Source organism: Chiloscyllium plagiosum, chromosome 1 (genome assembly GCF_004010195.1).
Source record: "Chiloscyllium plagiosum isolate BGI_BamShark_2017 chromosome 1, ASM401019v2, whole genome shotgun sequence".
Classification (NCBI taxonomy): domain Eukaryota; kingdom Metazoa; phylum Chordata; class Chondrichthyes; order Orectolobiformes; family Hemiscylliidae; genus Chiloscyllium; species Chiloscyllium plagiosum.
In genome coordinates, this window is record NC_057710.1 from 118,800,946 (window position 1) to 118,818,227 (window position 17,282).

A 17,282-nucleotide genomic window follows, 5' to 3' on the forward strand; every position below is an offset into this window, starting at 1 on the left:
ACAACAATTTACAGCACTTCTTTTTTAGAATGGCATGAATAATTTGGGAAATGTGAATCATAACCAATACAACTTATGTTTTAAAATGGTGCATTTTTTTACAATTATTTTACCAATTTGAGCTAGCTTGGAAATTCTTCTGTGAAATATGACATGTTTTGAAGTGTGTAGGAACAGAACAGTTCAGAGGACCACAAAGCAGTTCTCACATTTTCACTGTATCTGTAGATTCATCCATTTAAATCATGTTGCATTTATTAAACCCATTTATCACAATCTCAAGTTCTAGGATGATGGATGAAGCAAAATTGTAGAAGGTGGAAGTTGTCTCTGAGTGTTTGCGTCAGGAGACAGGGAGTTTTATTTTCCAAAGTGATCCATGTTATTGCTCAGTGTGTCAGATCAAATGGGAGTTTGTTCATTGCTGGTGTAGAAGCAAGGCTAAATAGTTCCATGCAAACAAACAATACAACATATTCAATATTGTAACTCATTCAGAATCAGAGGAATAACTCTTCACCCGTTGGTGTCATACCGAGCACAAAGATGGTTGTGATCATCCCAGTAGATATTTCTACTCAATCTGTTCAGCCACCAACCAGGAAAAAGCAGGCAGCTCAATGATCATCCCATCCACCCACCTTCAATCCTCATTCCGTCCACTCCAGGGACCCCATGACACTGTGCAGGATATAGTGCAACAACCCTCCAAACATCTTTTGATGCCACTTTCCAAACCCATACCTCTCCCATCTTGGACAAGAAAAGCATCAAGCACTTGGGTATCTCCATTAGCTGCAAGCTCCACTCCAAACCACACATCAATGTGCAGCTTGGGAAATATATCACTGTTCCTTCAATGTTTCTGTGTCAGAAATGTGGACCATCTTTCCAAACATACTCTGGGTCTACCTGAACCAAATGGACTGCAGTGGTTCAAGAGGGGAGCTCACTACCACCTTCTTAACATAAATTAGGGATGGGCAATAATTGTTGACATTAACACCCATAACTGAATTTTTTTTAAATGCTAATAATGGATAATATTTTAAACTGTTATGTGATTAGGGTTAGAAGTATTAGCTGGATTTTGGAAGTTTATAGAAGGACTGTTAGTCCTGTATGTGGCAGGACCCCACCCCCAGTACTGAGATGGAAGGATGCCAGGGATTTAACTTCCAAGCCACGCTTGCAGAAAGCCAGGTACCTTTCATGAAGGAAGGCTCATGCAATCTATCTTGCATTCTTTGCTGTGTTTCTGGTTTGACAAGACACTTTCCATGAATTGTATTGAATATAGAATCTCTTCACAATGGGCTTAGCAGAGTGGAAAATCTCAATTATCTTAAAAGCAGAATGACATATACAATCTGAACAACTACCATGAGCAAAAGATAAACTGCTTCAAGGTTTTCATAGTATAGTCCCAACATGTTTTTTTTGTCAGATATTGGAGCTGCTGCTTCAGTGTTAAAACATGCTAAAGCTATTAAGCCATCTCCTTTGTGAAAACAATTCCAAGTATTGAGAACATTATGACAAACAAATGGATCTTCATTATTAATGGTTTTCATTTCAGCTGTTATTTTCCATTAGGTGTTGCTGTTTAATTTTATACTTAAACATGTGTTTTTCAAACTTGTTCCACAGGGTTCCCCTGCACTTGTAATTTTCACATCTAAACCACAAAAGCAGTTGAGAATGCATGCTTTCTTCATCAAAGCTGTGGCCATTTAGTTTATGTTAAGTGTTGTCATTTCAGGGTGAAAAAGGAGCAGTTGGTAACCCAGGCCCAAGGGGACCCACAGGTTTGCCTGTAAGTGTACCAAGTAGATGTACAAAGCGTAAGAAAGATTGCACTATTTTCGTGCAATTATGAATGGCTGGTAATGAGTTCTATTTGCTCTGTAATTTCAGAGGTTTTTAGAGGACGTTTTGGTGATTGAGAGAATGGGTTTGTGGCGGATTCAGAAACTCACCTCAGGCCATTTTCATTCGTCGTCACTGTCCAAGAAGTAATCTTGTGGAATAGGGAAACCGCCATTTATAGGGCCATAGTAGTTATGATAATGGGTGGAGTTTGATGCGGGATGAGAGTTGGAGCAGGGAAAGGTGCTACAGGATTTGGAAAGAAGGCAGTAATTAGTGCACCATTGCCTTTCCTGACTCATCCCAGTTTGAGATAAGAAAGATTGAAGATGCTCTTCGGTCAAAAGGCTTTAGGCTCTTTATTACCTAAATGACAACCACTCAAGAGCTTCTATCCTATTCAATTAACAGCAGGGCGGGAGACCGTATGCCATGTGGGGAGACTATCTGTTAAAGCAGGCAGCCTTTCTGTGGCCTTGAAAGGATCGGGGACACATTGTGTTACACAGAAAGTGCAAGCTAAAAGAACTCCCCCTCCACTTCCACTTCCTTCCCTCTCTGATTGTCCCTGGCAAACCAGACCAACTACGTCTGGGTTTTAGGGTCAGCTCCATTTTGGATACTCAGCATCCTGCTGCAATACTAACAATGGTCACCACCTCTGATGGCTCTGCGAGAAGTAAAGAGCTACCAACTCCCTGATTGGTCAGCGACTCCTCATGGTGAACAGTTTAAATTTGAAGCATGGAAGACCTAATGGCAAGCAGTTAACTGCCTAGTTGACACATACAATCCTGTCAGGGCTTCTGAAAATGGTTGCAGCAAGGTGACCAGACCACCTCTGTGTAATGTACAAGCCAAGGAATATAAGACGGTAAGATATAGGAATAAAAGTAGTCCATTCAGCCCAGTAACCCTGCTGCACTAGCAGTGACGTCATGACTGATCAGATAATGCTCAATTCTGCTTTTCTGCCTTTTTCCTGTCATTCTTCTCAACTCCAGTGGGTATAAACCCAACCTGCTCACCTTGTAAACTCCAGTGGGTACAAACCCAACCTGCTCACCTTGTAAACTCCAGTGGGTACAAACCCAACCTGCTCACCTTGTAAACTCCAGTGGGTACAAACCCAACCTGCTCACCTTGTAAACTCCAGTGGGTACAAACCCAACCTGCTCACCTTGTAAACTCCAGTGGGTACAAACCCAACCTGCTCACCTTGTAAACTCCAGTGGGTACAAACCCAACCTGCTCACCTTGTAAACTCCAGTGGGTACAAACCCAACCTGCTCACCTTGTAAACTCCAGTGGGTACAAACCCAACCTGCTCACCTTGTAAACTCCAGTGGGTACAAACCCAACCTGCTCACCTTGTAAACTCCAGTGGGTACAAACCCAACCTGCTCACCTTGTAAACTCCAGTGGGTACAAACCCAACCTGCTCACCTTGTAAACTCCAGTGGGTACAAACCCAACCTGCTCACCTTGTAAACTCCAGTGGGTACAAACCCAACCTGCTCACCTTGTAAACTCCAGTGGGTACAAACCCAACCTGCTCACCTTGTAAACTCCAGTGGGTACAAACCCAACCTGCTCACCTTGTAAACTCCAGTGGGTACAAACCCAACCTGCTCACCTTGTAAACTCCAGTGGGTACAAACCCAACCTGCTCACCTTGTAAACTCCAGTGGGTACAAACCCAACCTGCTCACCTTGTAAACTCCAGTGGGTACAAACCCAACCTGCTCACCTTGTAAACTCCAGTGGGTACAAACCCAACCTGCTCACCTTGTAAACTCCAGTGGGTACAAACCCAACCTGCTCACCTTGTAAACTCCAGTGGGTACAAACCCAACCTGCTCACCTTGTAAACTCCAGTGGGTACAAACCCAACCTGCTCACCTTGTAAACTCCAGTGGGTACAAACCCAACCTGCTCACCTTGTAAACTCCAGTGGGTACAAACCCAACCTGCTCACCTTGTAAACTCCAGTGGGTACAAACCCAACCTGCTCACCTTGTAAACTCCAGTGGGTACAAACCCAACCTGCTCACCTTGTAAACTCCAGTGGGTACAAACCCAACCTGCTCACCTTGTAAACTCCAGTGGGTACAAACCCAACCTGCTCACCTTGTAAACTCCAGTGGGTACAAACCCAACCTGCTCACCTTGTAAACTCCAGTGGGTACAAACCCAACCTGCTCACCTTGTAAACTCCAGTGGGTACAAACCCAACCTGCTCACCTTGTAAACTCCAGTGGGTACAAACCCAACCTGCTCACCTTGTAAACTCCAGTGGGTACAAACCCAACCTGCTCACCTTGTAAACTCCAGTGGGTACAAACCCAACCTGCTCACCTTGTAAACTCCAGTGGGTACAAACCCAACCTGCTCACCTTGTAAACTCCAGTGGGTACAAACCCAACCTGCTCACCTTGTAAACTCCAGTGGGTACAAACCCAACCTGCTCACCTTGTAAACTCCAGTGGGTACAAACCCAACCTGCTCACCTTGTAAACTCCAGTGGGTACAAACCCAACCTGCTCACCTTGTAAACTCCAGTGGGTACAAACCCAACCTGCTCACCTTGTAAACTCCAGTGGGTACAAACCCAACCTGCTCACCTTGTAAACTCCAGTGGGTACAAACCCAACCTGCTCACCTTGTAAACTCCAGTGGGTACAAACCCAACCTGCTCACCTTGTAAACTCCAGTGGGTACAAACCCAACCTGCTCACCTTGTAAACTCCAGTGGGTACAAACCCAACCTGCTCACCTTGTAAACTCCAGTGGGTACAAACCCAACCTGCTCACCTTGTAAACTCCAGTGGGTACAAACCCAACCTGCTCACCTTGTAAACTCCAGTGGGTACAAACCCAACCTGCTCACCTTGTAAACTCCAGTGGGTACAAACCCAACCTGCTCACCTTGTAAACTCCAGTGGGTACAAACCCAACCTGCTCACCTTGTAAACTCCAGTGGGTACAAACCCAACCTGCTCACCTTCTAAACTCCAGTGGGTACAAACCCAACCTCTAAACTCCAGTGGGTAGAAACCCAACCTGCTCACCTTGTAAACTCCAGTGGGTACAAACCCAACCTCTAAACTCCAGGGGTACAAACCAACCTGCTCACCTTCTAAACTCCAGTGGGTACAAACCCAACCTGCTCACCTTCTAGACTCCAATGAGTACAAGGCCAGCCTGCTCACCTTGTAAACTCCAGGGGTACAAACCCAACCTGCTCACCTTGTAAACTCCAGTGGGTACAAACCCAATCTGCTCTCCTTCTAAACTCCAGTGGATACAAACCCAACCTGCTCACCTTGTAAACTCCAGTGGGTACAAACTGCTCACCTTGTAAACTCCTGTGGGTACAAACCCAACCTGCTCACCTTCTAAACTCCAGTGGGTACAAACCCAACCTGCTCACCTTCTAAACTCCAGTGGATATAAACCGAACCTGCTCACCTTGTAAACTCCAGTGGGTACAAACCCAACCTGCTCACCTTGTAAACTCCAGAGGGTACAAACCCAACCTGCTCACCACCTAAATTCCAGTGGGTACAAACCCAACCTGCTCACCTTCTAAACTCCAGAGGGTACAAACCCAACCTCTAAACTCTAGTGGGTACAAACCCAACCTGCTCACCTTGTAAACTCCAGTGGGTACAAGGCCAACTTGCTCACCTTGTAAACTCCAGTGGGTACAAGGCCAATCTGCTCACCTTCAAAACTCCAGTGGGTACAAACCCAACCTGCTCACCTTCTAGACTCCAGTGAATACAAGGCCAGCCTGCTCACCTTGTAAACTCCAGGGGTACAAACCCAACCTGCTCACCTTCTAAACTCCAGTGGGTACAAACCCAATCTGCTCACCTTCTAGACTCCAGTGGGTACAAACCCAACCTGCTCACCTTGTAAACTCCAGTGGGTACAAACCCAACCTGCACACCTTCTAAACTCCAGTGGGTACAAACCCAACCTGCTCACCTTGTAAACTCCAGTGGGTACAAACCCAACCTGCACACCTTCTAAACTCCAGTGGGTACAAACCCAACCTGCTCACCTTGTAAACTCCAGTGGGTACAAACCCAACCTGCACACCTTCTAAACTCCAGTGGGTACAAACCCAACCTGCTCACCTTGTAAACTCCAGTGGGTACAAACCCAACCTGCTCACTTTGTAAACTCCAGTGGGTACAAACCCAACCTGCTCACCTTCTAAACTCCAGTGGGTACAAACCCAACCTGCTCACCTTCTAAACTCCAGTGCTTACAAACCCAACCTGCTCACCACCTAAATTCCAGTGGGTACAAACCCAACTTGCTCGCCTTCTCCTTGCAGAACCACCACATTCAGCTTTTCTAGGGCCCCATTATCATTCAGAAGGTTTTCAGGTCTGTGATGGCAGAATTCTTTGTTGAATCGAGCTGAAGTCAGCTTCACACGGCCCCACCTGTGTTAGCCAGCAGACTGGTGACCAGGTTAAAGTCACTTGTTTGCTGCACTGTGGGGCCAATTCGGTTGATCTGTGCCCATTCCGTGTGTCTGCCAGCATTGCCACCATGTAGTAAGATCAGACCTGTTATGTGATTGAACGTTAACAAGTTATCTGAACATAACAGTACAAGAAATGGAAAGAAAGCAAATCTCCTGGAACCCTCCAGGCAAAGGGTCCTGTTTAATGTGATCTAACATCGCTGTAGCATAGCTCCGATTGCATTTGCTCAATAGGTATTCTTAAAAGGTTAACAGCAAGGAAGCAAACTCTTCAGTCCAACTTGTCCATGCTGACTAGATATCCGAAACTAATCTAATCCCATTAGCCAGCACTTGGCCCATATCCCTCTAAACCCTTCCTATTCAAATAACCATCCAGATGTCTTTTAAATGTTGTAATTGTACCAGCCTCCCCTACTTCCTCTGGCAGCTCATTCCACCCTCTGCATGAAAAGGTTGCCCTTAGGTCCCTTTTACATTTTTCCCTCTCACCCTAAACCTATGCCTCAGGGAAAAGACCTTGTCTATTTATCCTATCCATGCCCCTCGTGATTTTTTAAACCTCTATAAGGTCACCCCACAGCTTCCAACGCTCCAGGGAAAGCAGACCCAACTTATTCAGCCCCTCCCTACACCTATAGTCAATGCTCTGACCAATAAAGAGAAGCATACCAACTCCTCCTTCACTATCCTATCAACCTGTGACTGCACTTTCAAGGAACTATGAACCTGCACTCCACGGTCTCTTTGTTCAGCAACACTCCCCAGGACCTTACCATTAAGTGCATAAGTCCTGTTTTAATTGCCTTTTCAAAATGCAGTACCTTACATTTATCTAAATTAAACTCCATCTGCCACTCCTCAGCCCATTGGCCCATCTGATCAAGATCCCGTTACTCTGAGGTAACCTTCTTCACTGTCCACTACGTCTCCAATTTTGTTGTCATCTACAAACTTACTAACTATCCCTCCTATGTTCACATCCAAATCATCTATGTAAATGCTGAAAAGCAGTGGACCCAGCACCAATCCTTGTGGCACACCATTGGTCACAGGCCTCCAGTCTGAAAGGCAACCCTCCACCACCACCCTTAGTCTTCTACCTTTGAGCCAGTTCTGTATCCAAATGGCTCATTCTCCCTATATTCCATGTGATATAACCTTGCTAACCAGTCCACCATGAGGAACCTTGTCAAACACCTTACTGAAGTCCATATAAATCACATCCAACCCTCTGCCCTCATGGATCCTCTTCTTTATTTCTTCAAAAAACTCAATCAAGCCAGTGAAACACGATTTCCCACGCACACACAGCCATGTTCACTATCCTTAATATGTCCTTACCTTTCCAAATACATGTAAATTCTGTCCCTCAGGACTCCCTTCAACAACTTGCCTACCACCAATGTCAGGCTGACTGGTCTACAGTTCCCTTTTCCTTACCACCTCTTTTACACAGTGTCACCACGTTAGCCAATCTCCAGTGTTCTGTCACCCCTCACCTGTGACTATCGATGATACATATATCTCAGCAAGAGGCCCAGCAATCATTTCCCTAGCTTCCCACAGAGTTTTAGGATACACTCTGATTCAGTATATGGGTGTACCTACAAGAGAAGGTGCAAACCTTGACCTACTCTTGGGAAATAAGGCAGGGCAGGTGACTGAGGTGTCAGTGGGGGAGCACTTTGGGGCCAGTGACCATAATTCTATTAGTTTTAAATCATGATGTAAAAGATTTATCCACTCTCGTGTGTTTTAAGACATCCAGCAATACCTCCTCTGAAATATGGACATTTTTCAAGATGTCACCATCTATTTCCCCACATTCTATATCTTCCATGTCCTTCTCCACAGTAAACACTAGTGCAAAATGCTAGTTTAGTATCTCCCACATCTCCTGCAGTTCCACACATAGGCTGCCTTGCTGATCTTTGAGGGGCCCTATTCTCTCCCTCGTTACTCTTTTGTCCTTAATGTATTTATAAAATCCCTTTGGATTCTCCTTAAACCTATTTGCCAAAGCTATCTCATGTCCCCTTTTTGCCCTCCTGATTTCCCTCTTAAGTATACTCCTATTGTCTGTATACTGTTCTAAGGATTCACTATTTTTTTGCTGTCTATACCTGACATATGCTTCCTTCCTTTTCTTGACCAAAACTTCAATTTCTCTAACCATCCAGTATTCCCTGTACCTACCAGCCTTGCCTTTCACCTTAACGGGAGCATACTGTCTCTGGACTCTCGTTGTCTCATTTCTGAAGGCTTCCCATTTTCCAGCCGTCCCTTTACCTGTGAACATCCGCCTCCATCAACTTTTGAAAGTTCTTGCCTAATATCGTAAAAATTGACCTTATTCCAATTTCGAACTTCAACTTTTAGATCCGGTCTATTCTTTTCCATCATGATTTAAAACTAATAGAACTATGGTCACTGGCCCCAAAGTGCTCCCCCACTGACACCTCAGTCACCTGCCCTGCCTTATTTCCCAAGAGTAGGTCAAGGTTTGCACCTTCTCTTGTAGGTACATCCACATACTGAATCAGAAAATTGTCTTCTACACACTTAACAAATTCCTCTCCATCTAAACCCTTAACACTATGGCAGTCCCATTCTATGTTTGGAAAGTTAAAATTCCCTACCACAGACACCCTATTATTCTTACAGATAACTGAGATCTCCTTACAAATGTGTTTCTCAATTTCCTGCTGACTATTTTGGGGGGGGGGGTCTATAGTACAATCCCAATAAGGTGATCATCCCTTTCTTATTTCTCAGCTCCATCCAAATAACTTCCCTGGATATATTCCCAGGAATAACTTCCTTATGTACAGCAGTAATATTATCCCTTACCAAAAACACCACTCCCCTCCTCTCTTGCCCCCTCCCCCCTTTCTTTCCTTCCAATAGCATCTGTATCCTGGAACATTGAGCTGACAATAGGTGCAGGAGTAAGCCATTCGGCCCTTCAAGCCAGCACCACCATTCATTATGGTCATGGCTGATCATTCACAATCAGTATCCTGTTCCTGCCTTATCTCCATAACCCTTGATTCCACTATCCTTAAGAGCTCTCTCCATCTCTTTCTTGAAAGTATCCAGAGACTTGGCCTCCACCACCTTCTGGGGCAGAGCATTCCATATATCCACCACTCTCTGGGTGCAGAAGTTTCTCCTCAACTCTGTTCTAAATGGCCTACCCCTTATTTTTAAACTTTGTCCTCTGGTTCTGGACTCACCCATCAGCGGAAACATGCTTCCTGCCTCCAAAGTGTCTAATCCTTTAATAATCTTAGACGTCTCAATCAGATCCCCTCTCATCCTTCTAAACTCAAGCATATACAAGCCCAGTTGCTCCAATCTTTCAACATATGGTAGTCGTTAGTTCCAATGTGTATAATAACCTCCTGCTGGTCCCCCTCCCCTTTGAGAACACTCTGCACCCTCTCTGAGAGATCCTTGATCTGGCACCAGGGAGGCAACACACCATTCTGATTTCTCGCTGCCGACTGCAGAAACGTCTGTCTGTTTAGGTTTGCTTGCTGAGCTGTAGGTTTGATATCCAGACGTTTCATTACCTGGCTAGGTAACATCATCAGTGGCGACCTCCAAGTGAAGCAAAGCTGTTGTCTCCTGCTTTCTATTTATATCTTTCTCCTGGATGGGGTTCCTGGGGTTTGTGGTGATGTCATTTCCTGTTCGTTTTCTGAGGGGTTGATAGATGGCATCTAGATCTATGTGTTTGTTTATGGCGTTGTGGTTGGAGCGCCAGGCCTCTAGGAACTCTCTGGCATGTCTTTGCTTAGCCTGTCCCAAGATAGATGTGTTGTCCCAGTCGAAATGATTTTTATTTTAACCATGCATAGGGCTACGAGGCAGAGAGGGTCGTGTCTTTTTGTGGCTAGCTGGTGTTCATGTATCCTGGTGGCTAACTTTCTGCCTGTTTGTCCTACGTGGTGTTTGTGGCAGTCCTTGCATGGAATTTTGTAGACGACGTTGGTTTTGTCCATGGGAACCACAACGCCATAAACAAGCACATAGATCTAGATGCCATCTATCAACCCCTCAGAAAACGAACAGGAAATGACATCACCACAAACCCCAGGAACCCCATCCAGGAGAAAGATATAAAAAGAAAGCAGGAGACAACAGCTTTGCTTCACTTGGAGGTCGCCACTGATGATGTTACCTCGCTAGGTAATGAAACGTCTGGATATCAAACCTACAGCTCAGCGAGTAAACCTCAACCTGAGCTACAAATCTTCACAAACCTTACTTCTGTCTGTGTATTCCATAATATTAGGCTTTACTTGGGATGTTAGGAGGTATTATTTGTAAAATGGATGAAACAAGTTATAATATAGTTAAAATTCACCCACAGGAAATTGCAGTCTGAGAACACTGTGTTCATTTAAAAATTGGAATCAAATATGTCTGTCCTTATGTATATGTTCTTCTTTGACAGGGAATTGATGGAGATCCAGGTTTAGACGTAAGTCCTGTTTCCTTTACACTTTGCTTCTCCCAGTCTTATTTCTAAGGTTTCCAATTATGTTCACTTAAAAGAGAATAATCTAAAATCTGTTGAGTCTTGAGCTATTTTTCAAATTTGTTTACTTTATTTATGAATTTCAAGTTGTTTAAAGATCCTCCTCAGAAATGCTATTACTGTCAAAGAAAAAGGTGAAGATTCAAATATCAATTCTGATGACATATATCCAATCTTTACCTCATGAAAAGATGTTTAGGAAGTTGGGAATCTCTTTTGGAAAGGAGACAGTTTGTCAGCCTCTCTCATTTGAGAAAATGAAGGGAACTGACAAAATTGGGCTAGCCAAATTATTTATTTAGCTAAAGATTTAAATAGCAGGTTCACATGAAAATGAACAAGTTAGGGATAAGGAGGAAACAAGTGAAGGTTAAGCAGACTGGTCTCTTTGTACAGTAAAATTTAGTCTGGATGAACAGATTTGTTATCATTCTTTGTTATTTTTCTCCACAGCAAGAATTATAAATTTATTCTGAGCTACTTTGGTGACTTTTATTTCTTTCAGGGTTTCTCTGGTCCGAAAGGAGATAAAGGAGAAAGGGGCGAAAAGGTGTTGTTACAGATCTCTGCATTTACAAGTGTCTTCAAATGGCTGTTTTCAGTGTTGCTGGAATGAAATGATATGCAAGCATGAGAGCCACATGCACTTAGACCTCCAGTATTCCTTCTGAAATTGGATTGGGTAGAATACAATACAGTGAGTGTGGTAGTTTCCATTCACTGTACACATGCCTTATAAATAGCCTTGCAAACGTAACTGAACACTGTTTAGTGAAGTACTAAAAGTCAGTGTTAACCTGATAGAATACAAGTGGTATTCATCACAGTGAATTCATGCAGATTATTTCCCATTACATTCCAAATTGTTTCTATATCATGTTCATTGTCATATGGATAATCATTAATAAATAAAAAGTAAAGACCAGTGATCACACATCAAGCAAAGAACTTTGTGGGGATTGAGATAAGGAAAGAACATTCATTATATAAATACTATAGTTCATTGGAGTTGATTATTTCGCATCTGAAGTAAAAGCTATTCCACAATATTTATAGTTCTTATTGCTTGAAGACCTGGTTTTCATTTACACCTGAGCTTAAAACAGTTGGTTCGGTTTTTTAGGAAATTGACAATGGCAATTAGCAAGATCATTTGATTTTATTGTCGATCTGTCCAAGTGGTCAGTGATGTTGGAAGGCAAAGCATCACCAATGAGGAACAGCCTGGAATGGCACTGTTTGCATAGAAGGATTTCCATTCGGAATCCAGTTTTACAAGTTGACATAAAACTTAACAAAAATAATGACAATAATGTCAACATACCAAAGATTTTTATATTTGAAATTATTCCAGTGCTCTTGAAGAAATATGTAAACTCGAAGCATTATCATTGGATTTACCACTTTCCATAATATTGTAACTAAGATATGACAGTGTTTTTTAAATTTTACTTTCTCACTTGATCCACTGTTTTACAGAAAAGCTTCATCTTAATTAACTAACCACGCCAGCCCCCCTCCCAAATAAATAATTTTGTCTCACAACATTATCACTCCTCTCCCCAGCTGTTTCTTTAGTAGGTCTTTCTCTGTAATGCCTCTGCTGAGCTCAGCGAACTAGAACAGCTAACCATCACTATTTCTCCGCATAAACTATCTAAGTGACCCAATTACCTGTACTCTGTTTCTTCTCAATCCCATATTTTTGCATAAATAAAAACCAAAAGAATCTGCAGATGCTGTAAATCAGAGACAAAAACAGAAATTGTGGATAAGCCCAGGAAGTCTGGCAGTGCCTGTGGAGAGAAATCAGAGTTAACATTTTGGGTCAAGTGACCCTTCTTCAGATCCTATAGAGTTCTGAGCAAGGGTTACTCAACTTGAAACGTCAACTCTGATTTCTCTCCACAGGTGCTGCCAGACTTGCTGAGCTTATTTCTGTTTTTGTCAATATTTTTCCATAATCTGTATTTTGCAACAACATAAAATTAAACAAGTTTTCCCGATTACTACTTCATTTGGCAACTTAAAGCATTTGATTTAAAAGTACAGTGCATATTTTGATGTGAAAGCAGCGATAGTTATCCAAAGTTGAAAGCAGCATTTGAAAGTGGTTGACTGAATGAGATATTAAGGAATACTGAAGCTTTGGCATTTGGATTTAAACACTCATATTTGAAGTAAATGAGATGTTCATTCAGAGAGCACTTTTAAGTTGCATGAGCATTCCATCTAATGCTTTCTTGTGATCTTGTGTGAGTTGACTGTTTACCTTGGTGTGAACTAGATATCTACTATTCTCCTATTGACTGTAAACCTCTCAAAAACACTCTGTAGATTGCACAAGTTTTGTCCATCCAGCACTCTGATGTAGACTGCATGAGTTGTCTACTTTGCACATGTTGTACAAACCAACTTCTGCCTCCATTTCTATAGTCTGGGCACCTAACACAATCCCTTGGCATTCTTCTGTCCACTTAGTGTTGGTCTACTATTATAATGAAGACTGTGTTTGCTAACACCTTATAAGGTTCACATTGCACATTGCAGAAAGCTGTGCACATACCCACATTGTGAAATGCCCTTCACGACAGCAACCAAATAAGCACAATCAATATGAGTGATGGGATAGAATTACATCACTGAGAATACTGGCGTGGGTACTGTGCATGTGTGTTTTGCACATGTGGACTGAGAACATTTCAGGTGTGTCAGCAGACATTGCCTATTAACAATTTAACTTTTCCATTAAAAGTAGAGATTAGGGAAATGTCATCTGTGCAAAGTAAACATTCATCTCCTGATGTAACTGTCAACAGTTTCGAGGCTGTGTACTGTTTGAGCTTTCAATCATGGTTTTGAAGTGTATAAGTCTCTTGTTGATTGTATTAGGTTGGCTGAGTGCATGCTGCTAGCATGGAGCCTTGCCCACAAATAGGAGATTGAGGGCAATATTGACACAGATTCCCAATGTGTGCTGCTATCTGGTAAAAATCCTTTCTAGGAGCACGTACTCAGCAATGTGGCCCATGTGCTATCCATCCATTACCCTCCTTTTAAGTGTGTGAGTTATCCAACAATAGTAGCCTTAAAGTATTAATTGGATATTTTTCCTCTCCGACATTTGAACTAATTGCATAACTTATATGAAATTCCATTGAGACAGAGATCAAACCACTGAAGTTTTATGAAAATTACACAAAATTATATGACTTTGTCCATAATATCAAGGAATATATCATTTTTAAATGCTTCCTTCATTGACCAAATACCATATTTTATGGATTACATTCACTGAAGATGAGTGTAATTCTCTGTTAATCAAAGGGTCATATGGTTAGGTATCTCATAACGTCAGGAGGGCTGTGTTAAGTAATTAATTTTATTTTTGCATTTGTTTCCAGTTGCACAATTGATTGAATTGCTTCTGGTTTGGTGGAGGGAGTGCCCTTTTCTCTTTGCCTATGTAGCAAACTCGAACAAGGACGGTGACGACTGACTGCAAAATGTATTTTTGCTTCTGAAAATTGCCTTAAATTCAATGCTGCAGATCTTTGATGCTCACTGTTAAGATAATTCATAGGCAAATACAAAGGGCCACTGCCACTGTAGAAACATTATTCTTTCTGAATGTGTCTTATTCCTGTTGCTCAGTTTAAAGCATGTTTCATTTACCTGGAGGTGCCTACCCTTCTCCTTCCCCCTCTGCCCTCTGAAACCCGAGCATATTGGTTCCCACCTATGGACTTGACCCATCCTTTTAATTTTTACTCCTTAATTTGACTGCTATAATAAGAGATGTAGTTTTACTCCTTTCTGAATATAACTCATTCCTAAGTGCTCCTGCAACCTCACTAATTTCCCTTTTTTTTCTAATATCATCACTTATCCTCACTGTAGTCCCTTTACTCCTGATAACTGCCAAGCATTTTTCTGGCTCCAAACTCATGACTACTCGTTTACTGTTTTGTTCTTAGTGCTCAAATTGGCTTGACATAATGTACAATAATATGTAGCAGTGCCTGAGTTCACCAAACTTTTTTTTTGACCAAACCATTGTGTCCGCAGGGGGAAAAGGGAAAGAAAGGCAAAAAAGGGCCAAAGGGGGAGAAAGGAGAACAGGGTGCTCCTGGATTAGATGCACCTTGCCCATTGGTATGTCTCTGCTGTGTACTGGTATTCAGACATCTCAAGCCAAACAGAAGAAAGAGGCACATTCTAACGGCCCCAGTGCACATAATGAAATAAATTATTTATGTGGGATTTTATCTGAGGATCTCACAGCGAGCAGCAGCTGCACTAACTTACCATCGACAACATTTGCCTTGCGGCATTCTGGTCACAGTCAACACACGAATAAGTCCCACGTGTAGAAAGGGGGTTTCAGTCCCATCAGGATTATTGTGCGGTGAGGCATATACATGCATCAGATATTTAGAAAACCATGAATGGGGAGGAGGGATGTTATTGTGCTTCAGTTCCAAATTTTGAATTTATGTTCAAAAACATACATGTCCAAGATGGAGTCGCAAGAACATTTTGTAAATTGAGCATTTGTTTCTCTCACATAAGTCATATTAAGATTTTAAGTGTAACAACAGGAAGAAAGGATGCTCAGTTTAATCATCCTTGTATATCTCCAACTTGGTTTACATTTGAGAAATCCCCCCTCACCCCACACATTGTCCACGAAGTCATTAGGTGCCTCTCTCTCCTGTTTGTAAACTGTCAAGTGTTGGCCTCTCTGAAGGCAGAGCAATTCATTTGTCAATAACGATGCAAGTTAATTTCAATAAACAGGGTCTCCGAGGCAATAAGGGGGAAAAAGGGGAGCCAGGCCAACCTGGCCTGGATGGGCTGGATGCCCCTTGCCAATTGGTACAGTATTCTTTTTCCTACCAACCCTGCATGATGTCTTTAATGAGGCAATCTGTCATAATGCAAAGCAGTGGTCTAATTCCCTTTGCATTGCAGGTTTAGTGCATGCGCATGACTGGACTTTCCCACACTAATGTACCCCAATGCAAGAGGGTGTGCTTGTTATTTATTTACTCATTAATATGTCACATGTGATGTACAAAATGAGATTGATAAAATTATTTCCAATGTATCACTGAGGCTAATCAGTAGAATGTGATGGTCAAAGATGACTTACTAATGATGAAAATAATCATCAACCTACTCAGTGCATTAGGAATTTTAAACATGGTCTTCAGAATCATTATTCATTAATAGAAAGGTCTGCATCACAATATACACATTTCCAGCAGATTTAGGATCAATCATTTTCTCCTTTAATTCACAAGGAGAGGAATTTGATATAAATGCACAAACAATTCATGCAATTACACTGCCAGCAGGAATTTGTACATGAAGAATACACAGTTTGTGAATATCCTTATGTTATTTACAAGATTTAAAGGCAGGGGTAAGGGCTGGGGGTGGATAGATTGTAACATCCTCCTTCATGATGGGTAGGGGTACTAAATATTATAAGACTCCAACCCGTAATGAACATGCCATTTCCGACTTGACCACATCCAATTTAGGTATGTGCAAATTGCATACTCTAGAGAGTCTGGTGAGTAATGATAAAATTTATACCAAGCACCTTGCCTCAGATGTTAGCAGTCATGTGAATATAACAGCTGTGTGATGGGTTCGAGAAGCACATTAATGTTTTGGGTGGCATGAAAACTCCTCATTAGCCTCACGTCCCACAATTGCCAAGTACTCCACACCTTCAAGCAGCTCAAGCAAATCTTCGATCTTATTTGTTTCTTCCTGAAACCTACTGGTCTCACTCTCCATGTTAGTTTGATTCCACTAATGATTTTTCCTCGTTTCCAACCTTTGTCCCATTGTTCCCATCAGTTCCCAAACCTTGTGTTCTGGATTGCTGGGACCATTTCCAATGGTTCCTAGCTCCAGTCTTCTCCCCTAATCTGTTCAGTTTTTATTGTAGTAAATGAGCAGGCCATTCTTTCCGCTAGGTCACCACCGATGCAGGAAAGACAAAAATGTGCTTCAGTGTGTTTCAGCTTCGGAACTGACCTTGACTGTTAGCTGCCACACTCCTATATAAAATATCTCATGGTGATTGTTGATGCAATTCCGCACTACAAAAATTCTCATGAATAAGCAGCAAATTGACATATTCCCACTCTAAATCTTACAAAAATGACAAATATTGAAATAAAAAGAGAGATGAGTGGGTTGGGTACTTCATTGAAGTGAATCTAGTAAAGAAAAGACCAGCTTGTCTAGTGTAGTGCATGTATACAATGAATTATTATGCTGCATGGATTTTGAATTGTCCAAACAAAGGCCAATTTTATTCAGACATGGAAACATTTTGGT

General features: G+C 42.2%; 1 protein-coding gene across 12 annotated transcripts in view; it reads left to right on the forward strand.

Annotated features, from left to right (window-relative positions):
• The window catches only part of LOC122552211 (collagen alpha-1(XXV) chain), a 647,058-nt gene that overhangs the window by 613,230 nt on the left and 16,546 nt on the right, over window positions 1–17,282 (forward strand). For 5 of the 12 annotated variants that reach the window (XM_043694831.1, XM_043694893.1, XM_043694902.1 and 2 more), the window contains 4 exons: window positions 1,763–1,816; window positions 10,839–10,865; window positions 11,428–11,472; window positions 15,723–16,003. In XM_043694831.1, the coding sequence (XP_043550766.1) occupies window positions 1,763–1,816; window positions 10,839–10,865; window positions 11,428–11,472; window positions 15,723–15,902 (306 nt within the window). In that variant the 3' untranslated portion in view covers window positions 15,903–16,003. The other 7 variants (XM_043694864.1, XM_043694871.1, XM_043694880.1 and 4 more) reach the window with 5 other exon arrangements.